Genomic DNA, 15,888 nt, shown 5'->3' on the forward strand with positions numbered 1-15,888 from the left:
TTTGGTGGTGTTCTTATTCAAATATATGGGGTAGGTTCAACGAATGGATGAATATCAGTCCTGGAATATAGGTTCATAAGTTTAGGACAGATGGGTTCCCGGCCCCGGGAGGCATATTGATCGAGTTGTTTCAGTGGTTGTAGTTTTGAGAGTCCATAACTCTATGGTTCCCACTAGATGTTAGGTCTTATAGCTAGGAAGTTGTTGAATATATCGGCGTTGTACGTGTTTATCTACAGCGGTTATCTAGCGGAGGCTTGCGTTGGGACTCGCCTTGTTTTCGGATGAAGGGTTCAACAACAGTGAATGGTCAGGAGTCATGTTTCCCAGTGGTATTACCAAGGTAATTCAGGGTCGAAAGGGTTCCGTATGGTTCAGATTGTAAAGAGAAGTCGTAATAACTACGTTCCGAGATAATTTTGCTTGCTTGAGAGTTAGTCGAGGTATTGGGTTTCAGGATTTTGAGAAAATTGTGATGGTTTTCTTCAGTGGTAAAAGTTAGTTGGTCAAGTATTCATTATTGGTCGGGGTGCGTGAGTTTTGTTAAGATTGGGTTAATGATAGTATGGGAAGGCATTCCTTATAGAAAAAAAAAACAAAAAAACAAAAAACATAATTCATTTCATATTGTAAATAGTAAATTAAGGTCCAAATGTTTATTCATTTTAATTTTGCCGTTTGTCATTTCTTACATCCAAATTATTCAGTTGCACAATACACTGTGAGATTGTGGAGAAAATACCATGAGAAACCACACAAATACTAAACAGGAACATGAACATGAACATCCAAGCAAACTAACAAATTTTGAAATTGAAATGTTGGATGGTCTATGTTTGTAGAAGAATTATGGAAAAGATGCTTAGCCCATGGAACAATTAGGATTTCAAAATAAAATCCTACATAATGGAAAATGATATGTTAAGCCAGGTAAATCACAAAATCAATATATTATTACCTGTTTGAAGAGTATTAATAGGAACCTAGAAGGTATATAACAGTTTTGATATAAAAAATATGCTATTAACACTTCAGAATTCTAAATAATATATAGTGGCTTAAGTTAGATAATACCTTGTCAGGTGACTTAAATAAATGGGTTTTATTTTCTTTATAATGACGTAGAATACAAAGATGCGATCAGATCTAAATAATGCAGTGACTGGTGGTGAAGGTGTGCCTAAAATCGTTGTTGCTACTATGTTTTGTAACATTAGTTTGACTGCAACATAGCCATTAACAACATAAAAGGCTGTCATTCATTGATGGTGGCACTAAGGATTAGAGATAAGGCAAGGAACGGTGGTGGTGATGGTGGTGACCGGTGCCATGGCGCACTGCTGGTGGTGGTCATAGCGTCTATTGCTTCAAATCGAAACATGAAATCAGTGAGAGAAATAGGGGAGAGAATCGCGAAATCGGGGATACCGTTTTTGAATTTGTAGCTTCAAAGAACGATAAATAGGGGAAGATAAGGGAGAAATTCAAATCCCCTTATTATCAGATCTCTCCTCAAATTACGCTAAATGAAAATTGGGATAAGAAAAGCGATAAGAAAATTATGCATTAAGTAGCGGTACCTTGTGCATTAAAGCTCTTGGGGATTCAAGTTTAAATGTAACTATAACACACTAGTAATTCTTATATTGATTTTTTACTTATTGACCAAAAAAATAAGATTCAGTATAATGATTGTGAATAGCATAATAAAGTTTGTACGACTTAAAATTCAACATTTAAACAAATATACTTTATAAGGTATAATATATATATATATATATATATATATATATATATATATATATGTTATGAATTAAGCGTAATTAATGTAACTATAAATCAAACCAAACTAGTAAACTTTGATAAGAACTTTAATTGAGAAGAAAGAATACTTAGAGAGAATATGAAAGTTATATCTCTTATAACTTTTTGGTGTGTTTCATTCTTTACAATGGAGGGGTATTTATACTACAAATTTTACTAACATATAATTGTAACTAGTTAGAAATGTTGACAAATTTGCCATGCACCAATTATTATGTCATCCACCAATTATTTACAACACCACCAATTATTTACAACACTCCCCCTTGGATGACATCATTTTAGCATTCAACTTTGACGTACTGCCTCATTAAAAACCTTGCTAAAGAAAACCCAGTGGGAAAAAAACTTTAGCGAAGGGAAAAAGAGTGCATTGTATAGTTGACTCCCCCTTATTTAGACACCCGTCACATTATATTCTATGCACATGTCGCATTCCGATGCCATGGACATGTTTCCTAAAGATTGCAGTAGGAAGTGCCTTCGTAAAAAGGTCTGCTGCATTGGTACTAGATTGAACTTATTTGATTTCAACTTGATGGTTCTTTATAAGCTCTTGAGTGTACTCAAAAAACTTTGGAGGTATATGTTTTGTCCTGTCGCTCTTGATATATCCCTCTTTCATTTGAGCGACACATGCTGAGTTATCTTCATAAATTAAAGTTGGACATATATCATTTTCAAGTCCACATGAAGTTAAAACTAGTTGTGTCATCGATCTTAACCATGTACATTCTCTACTAGCTTCATTTAGTGCAATTACTTCAGCATGATTTGAGGATGTGGCAACAAGTGTTTGCTTTTGAGAACGCCAGGAAATTGCAGTACCTCCATTCATGAATACATATCCAGTTTGAGATATAGCTTTATGAGGATCGGACAAATAACCTGCATCTACATAACCAATCAAGCCTTGTTTTGAATTGTTAGGGTAACATAACCCTAAATCACTAGTTCCTCGAAGGTATCGAAAAATATGTTTGATTCCATTCCAATGTCTTTTTGTTGGGGCTGAACTAAATCTTGCTAGCAAGTTTACAGCGAAAGAAATGTCAGGTCTAGTACAATTGGTAAGATACATAAGAGCTCCAATTGCATTTAGATATGGTATTTCTGAACCAAGGACTTCTTCATTTTCTTCGCATGGACGAAATGGATCCTTGTCAATATTTAATGATCTAACAACCATTGGAGTGCTTAAAGGATTTGCATTTCCCATATTGAAACGTTTCAAGACTCTTTCTGTGTAATTTGATTGATGCACAAGTATTCTGTTAGACATATGCTCAATCTGTAAACCAAGACAATATTTGGTTTTTCCAAGATCTTTCATTTCAAATTCTTTCTTTAAAAGTTCAATCACTTCAAGGATTTCTTTATTCGTTCCAATGATGTTCAGATCATCAACATAGACTGCTATGATCACATATCCAGATGTTGTTTTCTTAATAAATACACATGGACAAATAGTGTTATTTTTATAACTTTTACTTGTCAAATAATCGCTTAAACGATTGTACCACATGCGCCCAGATTGCTTTAAACCATACAAAGATCTTCGTAATTTTATAGAATACATTTCTTTGGGTTTTGCACTTAATGCTTCAGGCATTTTAAATCATTCGGGGATTTTCATATAGATATCACTATCAAGTGATCCATACAAGTAAGCTGTAACAACATCCATAAGACGCATATCTAAATTTTTAGATACTGCCAAGCTGATTAAATATCTGAATGTGGTTGCATCCATTACCGGTGAATAAGTTTCTTCATAATCAATTCCAGGTCTTTGAGAGAAACCTTGAGCAACAAGTCTGGCCTTGTATCTTACAATTTCGTCTTTCTCATTTTTTTTTCGTACGAAGATCCATCTATATCCTAATGGTTTCACAACTTCAGGTGTGAGGACAATGTTCCCAAAAACCTTTCTCTTGTTAAGAGAATTTAATTCAACTTGCATAGCTTCCTTCCATTTAGCCCAATCATTTCTTCTTTGACATTTAATGACAGATTGTGGTCCGGGATCATCATTCATAATATCACATGCAACTGAATAAGAAAATATTGCACCTATATTGTCAGTTTCATTTTGGTCACATATTCTATTTGTCTGACCATAATTTAATGCATCATCCTCCTTTCCTGGGGGAATTTGAATAATTTGTGTTTCTCCAGGAACACTTTCCTCGTGATCTAGTGCATTTTCTGCTCCTCTTCTTTTTCGTGGGTTCTTATCCTTAGAACCAAATGGCCTTCCACGCTTCAGGCGTGTTTTAGACTCTTGAGTGACTTTATCATCAGATTGTCCATGTGGAATGTCAATTCGAGCTGGAACATTGACAGCTGGTATATATGATTTAGTCACCCTTTTTGTGTCAGTAAATGCATCAGGTAATTGATTTGCCATTTCTTGGAAATGCATTATCTTTTGAACTTCCATGTCACATTGCTTTGTGCGAGGGTCAAGATATGATAAAGTAGGCTCATGCCATGACACATCCTTTTCCAGAATCTTCTTTTCTCCACTTAATGATGGGAAATTTGCCTCATCAAATTGACAATCTGCTAGGCGTGCTGTGAAAACATCACCTGTTAATGGTTCAAGATATCTTATAATAGAGGCTGACTCATAACCAACATATATTCCCAACCTTCTTTGAGGACCCATTTTTGTCCGTTGAGGTGGTGCAATAGGGACATATACTGCACACCCAAAAATTCTCAAATGGGATATATTTGGCTCTTGACCGAAAGCAAGTTGTAGTGAAGAATATACATGATATGAACTTGGTCTCATGCGTATCAATGATCCAGCATGTAAGATTGCATGGCCCCAAACAGAAACAGGAAGTTTGGTCCTCATTATCAATGGTCTAGCTATTAGCTGGAGACGTTTAATCAGTGATTCAGCTAAACCATTTTGTGTGTGTACATGAGCAACTGGATGCTCAACAACAATTCCTACAGACATACAATAGTCATTAAATGCCTGTGAAGTAAATTCACCAGCATTATCAAGTCTCACTCTTTTGATAGTATAATCAGGGAAATGTGCCCTTAATTTAATAATTTGGGCAAGAAACTTTGCAAATGCCATATTACGAGTTGATAATAGGCAAACATGAGACCATTTGCTGGATGCATCTATTAAGACCATAAAGTATCTAAATGGTCCAGATGGTGGGTGAATCGGTCCACATATATCACCTTGAATTCTTTCTAGAAATCTAGGTGACTCCCTTTCAACTTTCATTGGAGAGTGTTTTATAGTTAACTTTCCAAGGGAACAAGATGTACATGGTTTTATGCTATTGGATTGAGGGAACTTTTGGTCCTTCAATGGATGCCCATGTGTATTCTCAATTATCCTTCGCATCATTGTTAATCCTGGGTGGCCCAACCTATCATGCCATAAACTGAATGTCCCAGGATCACAATGTTTTCCTTCGATTACCATATTTGATTCAATCATATGTATATATGTATAATGCAGACCAAAATCAAGTGTTGGTAGTTTTTCAAGCACATGGTTTGTGTCTATAATATACATATATTTCTTATTTTCAATGGTCACAGTTTTTGTGTCATATCCTTTGAAATATATGTCATTGAAACTTAATAAGTTTCTATTAGACTTTGGAGAAAATAAGGCATTTTCTATACAAAAGCTTGTACCATTTGGTAATATAAAATGGGCTTTCTCGGTTCCCTCTATCAAGTCTGCAGGACCTGATATTGTATATATGACTGTTTTTGTTGGTACTAATTCTGAAAAATATTTCTTTGATTTCAGAATAGTATGTGTACTGCCACTATCTGCTATACAAAGATCTCCAATCTTTTCTTGGTGTTGTGCTCCAGTTCGACTCATATTAAACTTCACATATAAAAGGAATAATAAGTGAATAAACATAATCATAATTATTATTAAAAATAAAGTTTATTTATTGTAGGAAAGACATTACATGAAAAACAAACGAAGGAAAAACAGTTTTACTAGAACAATAATAGATTTTTTTTTAGTTTATGTCTTCCATGTCATTGCAGAAATCAGCAACATTTAGCGGAGTGAATTCAACATTATCAATGAGGTTTGCTTCTTTTCCTTTTCCTTTAATGGACTCTTGATAAAGTTGACAAAGATGTGCAGGTGTGCGACAGGTCCTTGACCAATGGCCTGTGCTACCACATCTATAACATGAACCATCAGATTTTTGTGATGTCCCAGTGTCATGCCTTGCCACTTTGGCCTTATCTTGTGTGTGGACATTGTTTCTTTGTGAATATTGGTAATTATTTCTTTTCTGGCCACGACCACGATTATTACCTTGTCCACGACCATAATTATGGTTCTGATTATGGCTTTGGTTTCGATTAAAATAGCCACGGCCTCGCCCTCGACCACGACCTCGCCCTCGTCCACGTGTATTGTTTCGATGACCATCAATATTTGTAGCATTTGCTTCAGGAAGTGCTACTGATCCCGTTGGACGAGATTCATGGTTTTTCATTAAGAGTTCATTGTTTTGCTCTGCAACGAGCAGACATGCATTCAGTTCAGAATATCTTGTGAACTTTTGCATCCAATATTGTTGCATCAAAGTAATGTTTGTTGCATGAAATGTTGAGTAAGTTTTCTCCAACATATCTTCATCAGTAACCTCTTGTCCACAATACTTGAGTTGTGAACATATTCTGAACAAAGCTGAGTTGTATTCATTTACTTTCTTGAAGTCTTGAAACCTTAGTATTCTCCATTCATCTCTAGCATTTGGAAGTATAACTTCCTTTTGATGATCAAATCTTTCTTTCAAAAGATTCCAGAGAATATTTGGATCAGTAACATCAAGATATTCAAATCTCAACATTTCATCAATATGCTTACGAAGAAAAACTTGTGCTTTTGCTTTGTCTTGTGCCAAGCAATTATTAAATTCATATATAGTATTTGAGATACCCATGGATTCAAGATGCATTTTTACATATATCATCCATGGCACATAGTTTTTCCCACTAACTTCAAGTGCTGCAAACTCGAGCTTTGCAATGTTGGACATGATGTAACTATAAATTTTAAACAAAATAAAAATTAAAATTAAAATCCATTTATTTCAATAAATATTACACAAAAAAGAAGCGGTAAAGCTAACATTGCATACAAGCCTAAAAGTAGATGAAATTCCATATTATTTTCGATGTTAAGGATTGGGATGAAAAGTAACATGACTATTATAGTCATGATTATCACAAAAGGATGAATCATCTTGAAACTTGATTTCTTGAAATTGATTTATTTGATAGAAGAGAGAAATATTTGTTGTGGGTAAAATAAGTAGGGTAAAGATGTTTATTTATGGTAAAAAAATATAGCCGTTGTTTTTGCTGTTTATAACCGTTGCATATATATTCCCGTTGTGTATTTATGTATATGTATTTTATAAATCATATAATAAGACTTATAACTAATACATAACTTTACTAATTAGAAACATAAATAAATATTAGTAAATGTTTAAATAAAATTATGAAGAGTATCTAAAATATAAATACACATTGACATGTATAAATAAATATAATTTAAATGTTAGTATGCACAAATAAAAGTTAGTAGCATAATATAAATGTTAGTATGCATAAATAAAAGTTAGTTGCATAATGTAAATGTTAGTTTGCATAAATAAAAATTAGTTGCATAATGTAAATGTTAGTATAAAAATTAGAATACATAAATAAATGTTAGTATAAGAAATAAAAATTGTTAGTAGTCCATAATGTCCATAATGTATAAGTTTCATTAATTCATTAGTATTATTATTATTTTAATATGATTGAGGTTTTTATAATTAATAGTGTTTTTAATAAGTAATATATACCTTGATTAAGATAGATGTGATTTTCCACTTGTTTAATAACCTTGATTAGAGCTTTCGTGCTGATAACGTGTTATGAATTAAGCGTAATTAATGTAACTATAAATCAAACCAAACTAGTAAACTTTGATAAGAACTTTAATTGAGAAGAAAGAATACTTAGAGAGAATATGAAAGTTATATCTCTTATAACTTTTTGGTGTGTTTCATTCTTTACAATGGAGGAGTATTTATACTACAAATTTTACTAACATATAATTGTAACTAGTTAGAAATGTTGACAAATTTGCCATGCACCAATGATTATGTCATCCACCAATTATTTACAACACCACTAATTACTTACAACAATATATATATATATATATATATATATTACTTTAATACAAAAAAATACATATTTTTATCTTATAAACCGAAACGAAATAGTGGTCCGGGACCCCGTGCCCCACATAGGTCCGCCCTTGATATTAGTTGACCATCCGTTCTAACCTATTGCAACATCAACTAATTAAGAAACAATAACTCCTCCTTCACAAGAGGTAATCCCACCCAATCTCTAAACATTGTGATGCGAAATAAGTCTAGTCTTCTACCGACATTTAGACATATCATATCTCTAACTTTACCGACATTTACCTTTGTATTCACAAACCCTTTATATGACCGCAACCCATGTTACATTAACAAACAAATTTTACACACAAGCAAGTAAATAAAACCATTAAAAATTATATGGAAAAGAACAAATTAAAAAAAACTACATAAATTTTCACGAGTTGATACCTACTAAAACATAAATTTCCGCAGGTCACGAGCTGCAAAAATCTATCACCAATTGCTATGAATTCCAATTTTCGGACTATAAATATAAAATACGTAGATAGAAATAAACAACAATTGATTTATATAGATCCTCGTTGTTTCCGGCCATTCCTTTCAGAAAAAAACTTATATATACTTGTGAAAAATTATGTTAAAATGAGAAAAAAATCATTTATTCATGCTTTAAACTAGGGATGAGCTTTAGAACCGGACCGGTTCGGAACCGAAACCGGTTTTCCTATATTATAAGAACCGAGAACCGGACCGCCGGTTCTAACGCCGGTTCCGGTTCCGGTCTCGGTTTTTCGGTTATTTTTCAAAGTAGAACCGGTTGAAATACTATAGATTATATGCTATCTTCCGAAGCTTGTAAATGATTCAATATTTAACCAAATTATGACTTTTTACATTCTAAATTGAAGTACAAACACTAAATTACATGATGAAAAAAGAATCAAGTAATTCCGACTTCATATGAGTGAGTTATGCGCATTTTAAAAGCGGGGACAGATTCCAAAAAAATAAAAAATGCTGAAACAGAAAAAACGCAGCATTGATATATTGTCTTCCGGGGTCTATAACTGATTCAATATCTAACCAAAATATGTGTTTTTATAGTCTAAAATGAACTATAAACACCAAATTACATGCTGGAAAAAAAATTAAGTAATTCCGACGTCATATGAATGAGTTATACACATTTAAAAAATGGGACAGATTCAAAAAAACAAAAAAAATAATGCTGAAATATAAAAAACGCAGCATCGATATGCTTTCTTTCGGGGCATGTGTTTGATTCAATATCTAACAAAAACATATGTTTGTACCATCAAAAATGAATTACAAACTCCAAATTACATGTTGGAAAAAAAATCAAATAATTGTGACTTCATATTAACGAGTTATGCGCATTTTAAAAAATGAAAAAAATGTCAAACCGGTTCCGGTTTTTAGAATCGGGACCGGTTTTCATAAAAATGGAGAACCGGTAACCGGACCTATTACCAATTCCGGTTCCGGTTTCGGTCCGGTTCCGGTTCGGTTCCGGTTCCAACGGTTCTAATGCTCATCCCTACTTTAAACCAAATTGGCCTTATACCCGTGAGTTTTTTTTGCAGTTAATAGATAAATTTTCACAGTCAATAACTTAGTTTTTAAAAATAAAAATAATTTTTTGTGTCTGAAGACACAACAATTTTTGACTTTTTTGTGGACATTTTTTAATTACTTAAAAACGACAGTCTACAAAGATTACAACTATTTTGGACATTTTCATTTTTTAATTATTTTATAAAAAAACTTTAAAAAAAAAAACACTATGTCACTGTGATTTTTTTTTAAAGTATTTTTTCCAATACTCTACAAAAATAAAAAGAATTCTGAATATTATTTTTAAGTTGTAACCCTAATTAAACTCCTCTGGCTATTTTCTTCCCCACACTACTCACGACTCTACCAGAACACAATCACAGGTAGTTATCGCCGGCCTTTCCTCCGCCTCGCTTCTCCGGTGCTCCCATCTCGTCTCGCAGCTGCTTCAACACTGTCATCCACTGCCCGTCTCCATCGTTTCATCTCCTTTCCTCCTCCTCCTGTACTGGTCCCCGCTGTCTAGTTGGTCCTCTTTCTCCTTCCAGTAACGATTAGCGATTTCTGTTTGCTCCTTCTCCGACGTTGTGGAATCCGTTTTAGGGTTTTTGTAAATTAACGAAATTGATATTTGAGATGCGGTTATAGAAGGTAAAATTTCATTTGTTTATTATTCTTATTATTGATTATTGCTTTACCTCCTGGGAAATGTTAAATGCATTAAAAAATGGATTTTTATCATATAAATACTCTTGATGTCTACATCCTAATTTAAGTCGAGAATCAAACAGGACTTTACCGAACACTTTTCTAAATGAATTCCCCGGCGGCGGTCAATCCACAGCTCCGATTCTCTCCGGCAACCATTTTTCAGAACCCTAGAAGAATCAGAATCAGAAGCATCAGATTACCTCACCATTTGGATGAATCGTCGTCTTGTTGTACTATATCGACTCTCACCTCCTCCGCTAATTCTAAAAGAATAGAATCTCAACACCACGGATACAGAGTTCGGAGTTCTTCTCATTTGCTGCGAAAACCTAGGGTTTCTTCAGACGATGCTCAGCCTAGTGTTCCTTTTTATGAATCTGAGGTCTCGGAGCCTAGTTTCCTTGAGTTTATTACATCAGAGAGAGTTAAAGTTGTAGCAATGGTGGCTTTGGCGTTGGCACTCTGTAATGCAGATCGTGTTGTGATGTCTGTGGCTGTAGTTCCTTTGTCTCAGTCCCGTGGCTGGAGTCAATCCTTTGCTGGTGTTGTTCAGGTTACTCTTTCTATTGTTTTATACAATAATATAAGAATTTTGTGATTGATCTGGTTAGTGTTGTGTCTGAATAATTCACTTATTAGTTCGAGTGATTGTGTTTTCTTTCTGATTGACAGTCATCATTCCTTTGGGGATATCTGATATCACCAATTGCTGGAGGGACTCTAGTGGACTATTATGGTGGCAAAGTAGTGATGGCATGTGGTGTAGCTTTATGGTCAATGGCTACATTTCTCACCCCTTGGGCTGCTGAAAATTCTCTTTGGGCATTACTTAGCATGCGTGCTTTACTTGGAGTTGCAGAAGGTGTAGCACTTCCATGCATGAACAACATGATAGCAAGGTAATAACTTCATGATTCTCCATTTCCATTCACATGTTTGTAACTTTACTCCATTGTTTGTTGTCTAGTGAAACTAAAAAGGCCTAGAATCTTATGAACTTTTCCCTTAGATGGTTTCCACAAACCGAAAGATCAAGAGCTGTTGGGCTTGCAATGGCTGGATTTCAGCTTGGAAGTGCAATTGGACTCACACTTTCTCCTATTTTAATGTCACAAGGTGGTGTAGGAGGCCCTTTTATAATATTTGGATTATCTGGATTTCTTTGGGTTTTGGTTTGGGTATCTGCAACTTCTAGCACTCCTGAACGAAGTCCTCAAATATCAAAATACGAGTTACAATATATACAAAGCAAGAGGAAGAAATCCATCAAGGCTGAAACTAGTCAAACAAAGTCAACCAAAATAATCCCACCCTTCAGACGTTTGCTCTCTAAACTCCCAACTTGGTCCCTCATTATTGCAAATTCCATGCATAGCTGGGTACATATTTTTATTATATAGAGTAAATTACACGGATGGTCCTTATGGTTTCGGGTAATGTGCACGTTTGGTCCCTAACTTATTTTTTTAACTCGAAAGATCCCTATTGTTTGTTTTTGTTACATGCTTGGTCCCTGTCTTACCTAAAAAGACTATTTTGCCCTTGATTTTTTAATTTATTTAAATAAACACACCCCAACCCCAACCCCACCCTCTCACCTTACCTTACCCACCCCACTATTTTTTCCTATTTAAATAGGGATCTTCCGAGTTAAAAAAATAAGTTAGGGACCAAGCGTGCAAATTACCCCAAACCATAGGGACCATTCGTGTAATTTACTCTTTATTGTAATCCAATTCTGTACTTGTATGCAATATGCAATTCATTATATGTATGTATTACCACAGGGATTCTTTGTTATTCTTTCATGGATGCCCATTTACTTCAAAACAGTAAGTCTCAATGACAATTGGCATTATATATATTAAAATGGTAGGTGGGATGTATTTATTTATTTAAGTTATTTGGGTTACAGATTTACCATGTTGACCTTCGACAAGCAGCATGGTTTAGTGCTGTTCCATGGAGTATGATGGCATTGGTAGGTTACTTTGCTGGTGTTTTTTCTGACAATTTGATTCAAAGTGGTATGACTGTCACTTTGACTCGCAAGATCATGCAGGTGTGTAACATTAACATTAACATGAACATGAACATGAAAATGAATTCTTATCTTATCCATTTTTTTTGAGTTTGTTTAAGGATAAAATTAAGAGCTTACGTTGAATTGTTGTCGCAGTCAATTGGTTTCATTGGACCTGGTTTTGCTCTTATTGGTTTAATTATGGCAAAAAGTCCGGTTGTTGCTTCTGCTTGGCTTACATTAGCAGTGGGCCTAAAATCATTTAGTCACTGTGGCTTCCTAGTCAACCTTCAGGTACCATCATCTTTTTCCAAACGCAGTACAACCTGTTATCTGTTATCTGTTAACTGACTTGGCTTACATATCGTGTTTCTTTTGAACAGGAAATTGCTCCACAGTATTCAGGTGTTCTACATGGTAAGAGACCTAATCTAGAAAATTAATGACATTATTATTTGATTAAAATTTTAAGCTATTTTTGGGTGTTGTTTGTTGTATAGGTATGTCAAATACTGCAGGGACATTGGCTGCTATAATTGGGACAGTTGGAGCTGGTTTCTTTGTTGAGTTGGTGGGTTCTTTTCAGGGCTTTCTGTTGCTTACATCATTTCTGTATTTCTCAGCTGCTTTGTTTTGGAATATCTATTCTACTGGTGAAAGGGTGAATTTTGATGAAGCTACTTAATTAGCTTTTTTTTTTTTTGGGTCATAATCTTGTTGTAGATATTTCGTATGTAGTTATGTAAGATGAATGTAACATCTTTGTAGTTTATACATGTGAATCGAGAAGGAATTGTGATTATTGCATTGTGGTACAATTACAGTTTACAAACATGTTAGGCCTTCATTTTTCATCTCCATTCAGATACTATTATCCTTGATTGGACACTCTTGAAATTACATTTTTCGTTCTCCATTCAGGCATATTTTATAATATATATGATAAGAATGAGGAAGACATTTACGTCTTTTATACAAATTAGAGATCAATAGCGAGTCCTGCTCTACTGTTTGGGGATAGAAAATAAACAATTTTGTGGCAATGCGACCCTAATATGGAGTCAACTTTAACTTTTTAAACATGAATTATAAATTTTATTGATGTAAACCATAAAAATTAGGAAGAAGAAATTAATAACAAAAAGAAACAAGATCATTATGATCTACAAAGCTTAAGATCACAAACGGAATATAGTAAGCGTAATTTGCCTAGTTCGAGATTAAGTAAGGAAGTAATGACTGTCTATGAGGATTTTGCGACTTACAATGCTCGATTGTTAAATATAAGAATTTTATAGGGTCAACTATATAATAAAACTATAGAGGTGTGATCGGATCGTATTAAGATCTTAAGATCCTAGTCGGGATCCTAATATCCCACTATAGATCTTGTCTCAGATAAATCCTAATGAGATCAGGATCATTTTTGGCTTGTAAGAATCTTAAAATCATAAAATTTTAAGATCAAGATCGGGAACTTAACAACAATGGTTAAATCATATTATTTGATAATATCAAATATGATATTAATTATGAACCAATATTGTTATAATTGGATAGATTTTTCAAAGTATAATGTTTTAAATAGTAATTTGGAAAAACATAAATAGGATGCTATATAAACAACTTTACTTTATCTTGTTTTATATATTTAATAAATTATCTTGTTTTCTAATGTTAGTATCGGTAGGAGGAGCAGTCATGGTTACTTTGTACTTGCAAGAAAACATTCCAATCCATCATGATGCTACTGTTCAAATTTCACCCTTTCAATGTTGGCACATTTTGAGATCGAAGGTGTTCCAATCTATCATGATGCACCAGTTAAAATTCCATCCTTTTGATGTTGGCATATTGTGAGATCGAAGGCGTTAGAGTTAAAAATAACAACATAATTTCAATTAGTCGGGTGTTTATAGCATTTTATATTTATTTTATTTTCTTATATTTTGAAAAATCTATTGTGTTGTATCAATTTTTATTCTTATTAGGTGATTGTAATATAAGAAATCTAGCCAATTATTATATGAAAATTGTTTGTTGTGTTTGGGTAGATTTTTAAATATTATTTGTAAATTGTAATAAAAAGAAACAAAAGTAGGATAATAGAAAATTCATTATTGCATTTAAACCCATAAATATAAACAACCTAATGCGTTGCTATTATAGATTACGAGAAGAAAAGGGATTGCTATTTTGGGTATAGATATGAAATTACATTGAGAGTACAGGTAAAACTAAAATATATTGCCTAAATTGCTATTTCCTGTAATTCCTATCCTGTAATTCATATCCACGTCATCCAAAATACACATAATGATCTATGTTTTGAGACATGCAATATGGGTCAAGACGCTAGAACCGGAGTATTTTGGTGTTTAAACATCATATCTTGATTCTTGAAGAATGCCTTCATGGACAAGGTTGTTCTTGACTTCTAAAAATACAAGAAAAAGTGAATATAATTTAATTCATGGAAAGTTAATTTAGTTATTATTGTCTAAACAAATTATGTGATCATATTTAATCAAGACATGTAAATAAATGAAAGAAATTAACAATAACAAGATCAATGGTGATTCATTTCAATAAAATTGAATACGGGAAATGATTACCATGATATAGTCATTTAGATTATTACTAATAACGAATCAATGCGAAACTTGAATGACTAATAATGATAATAATAATAATAATAATAATAAACTTGCATTTGTTGGGACTTTCATATTTGGTATCTACATTCTTATTAATAGATGGGAAATTACTGAAACATACCTACTTTATTGGAATTTTTCTTCTTCCTCAATTTTAATCTTAGTGGGGTGACGTCTAGGGTTTAGAGATATGCCAACCATAAAGAGAATGATTAATGGAAGAATAAAAGGCGATTTTTTGCTATATAGGTGATCAATTATCAATATGATTGGTTTTATTTCCTTATTTATTGCAAATCAGTTCAAAGTTTGGAAAATGAATGATTTATTGCATGCCCATTAACTTTAGCTTATCAAATACATTCAAAAGAAATTGGCGGTCAAAAATTAGAAATCTAAGTTTAGGTATGTGATCAATCTTTTGTAACATCAGTTATGTATAATAAAAGAATGTAAAATCTCAAATCAAACAAAAAATGCATACCTCAAATATATGTCATAACTGTATCCATTACCACAAGAGACTGTGTTGGTGGTTTCATTAGCAAAAACTAAAGAAACTATTCCTAATTTTAGTGAAGAACATGATGACACCCAATGAATGTTTTCAGAATCTTGGGAAGAGTACCAGCAATAACTAAGCACCAAAAACAGTGAATGAAGAGTAGACGATTGTCGGAGACATTGGTATCCGCTCAATGCTAACTAATAAAGAGCGCGGTAATATGAGGGAGAGAAGGAACGGTGATTACCTTCTTTTTGGAGATTAAATTTATAATGCAGTGTGTTTCTAAATATATGAATCCGAAGAAGGCCCGTTATGATTCGATTCAAATTTGAAGATAATTTCTTCATGGTTTCTTGTTGATTTGATATAAATTACTGC

The 15,888-nt window shown here is 33.4% G+C and overlaps 1 protein-coding gene across 2 annotated transcripts; it reads left to right on the forward strand.

The window, feature by feature from the left end:
* The first annotated feature begins 9,931 nt into the window (after positions 1 to 9,931).
* PHT4;3 (phosphate transporter 4;3) lies at positions 9,932 to 13,205 on the forward strand. 2 transcript variants are annotated; one of them, XM_079077851.1, is made up of 9 exons: positions 9,932 to 10,262; positions 10,403 to 10,875; positions 10,995 to 11,221; positions 11,332 to 11,701; positions 12,110 to 12,154; positions 12,238 to 12,384; positions 12,502 to 12,639; positions 12,729 to 12,762; positions 12,846 to 13,205. In XM_079077851.1, the coding sequence occupies exons 2-9, from the start codon at positions 10,426 to 10,428 to the stop codon at positions 13,028 to 13,030; spliced, it is 1,596 nt and encodes a 531-aa protein (XP_078933977.1). In that variant the 5' UTR covers positions 9,932 to 10,262; positions 10,403 to 10,425; the 3' UTR covers positions 13,031 to 13,205. The 2 variants fall into 2 exon arrangements, with proteins under 2 accessions (XP_078933977.1, XP_078933978.1); XM_079077852.1 differs by lacking the exons at positions 9,932 to 10,262; positions 10,403 to 10,875 and having other exon boundaries at positions 11,087 to 11,221; positions 11,290 to 11,701.
* Positions 13,206 to 15,888: the final 2,683 nt, after the last annotated feature.

This window comes from Lactuca virosa, chromosome 2 (assembly GCF_052849685.1).
Source record: "Lactuca virosa cultivar CGN04683 chromosome 2, Lactuca_virosa_CGN04683_v6, whole genome shotgun sequence".
Classification (NCBI taxonomy): domain Eukaryota; kingdom Viridiplantae; phylum Streptophyta; class Magnoliopsida; order Asterales; family Asteraceae; genus Lactuca; species Lactuca virosa.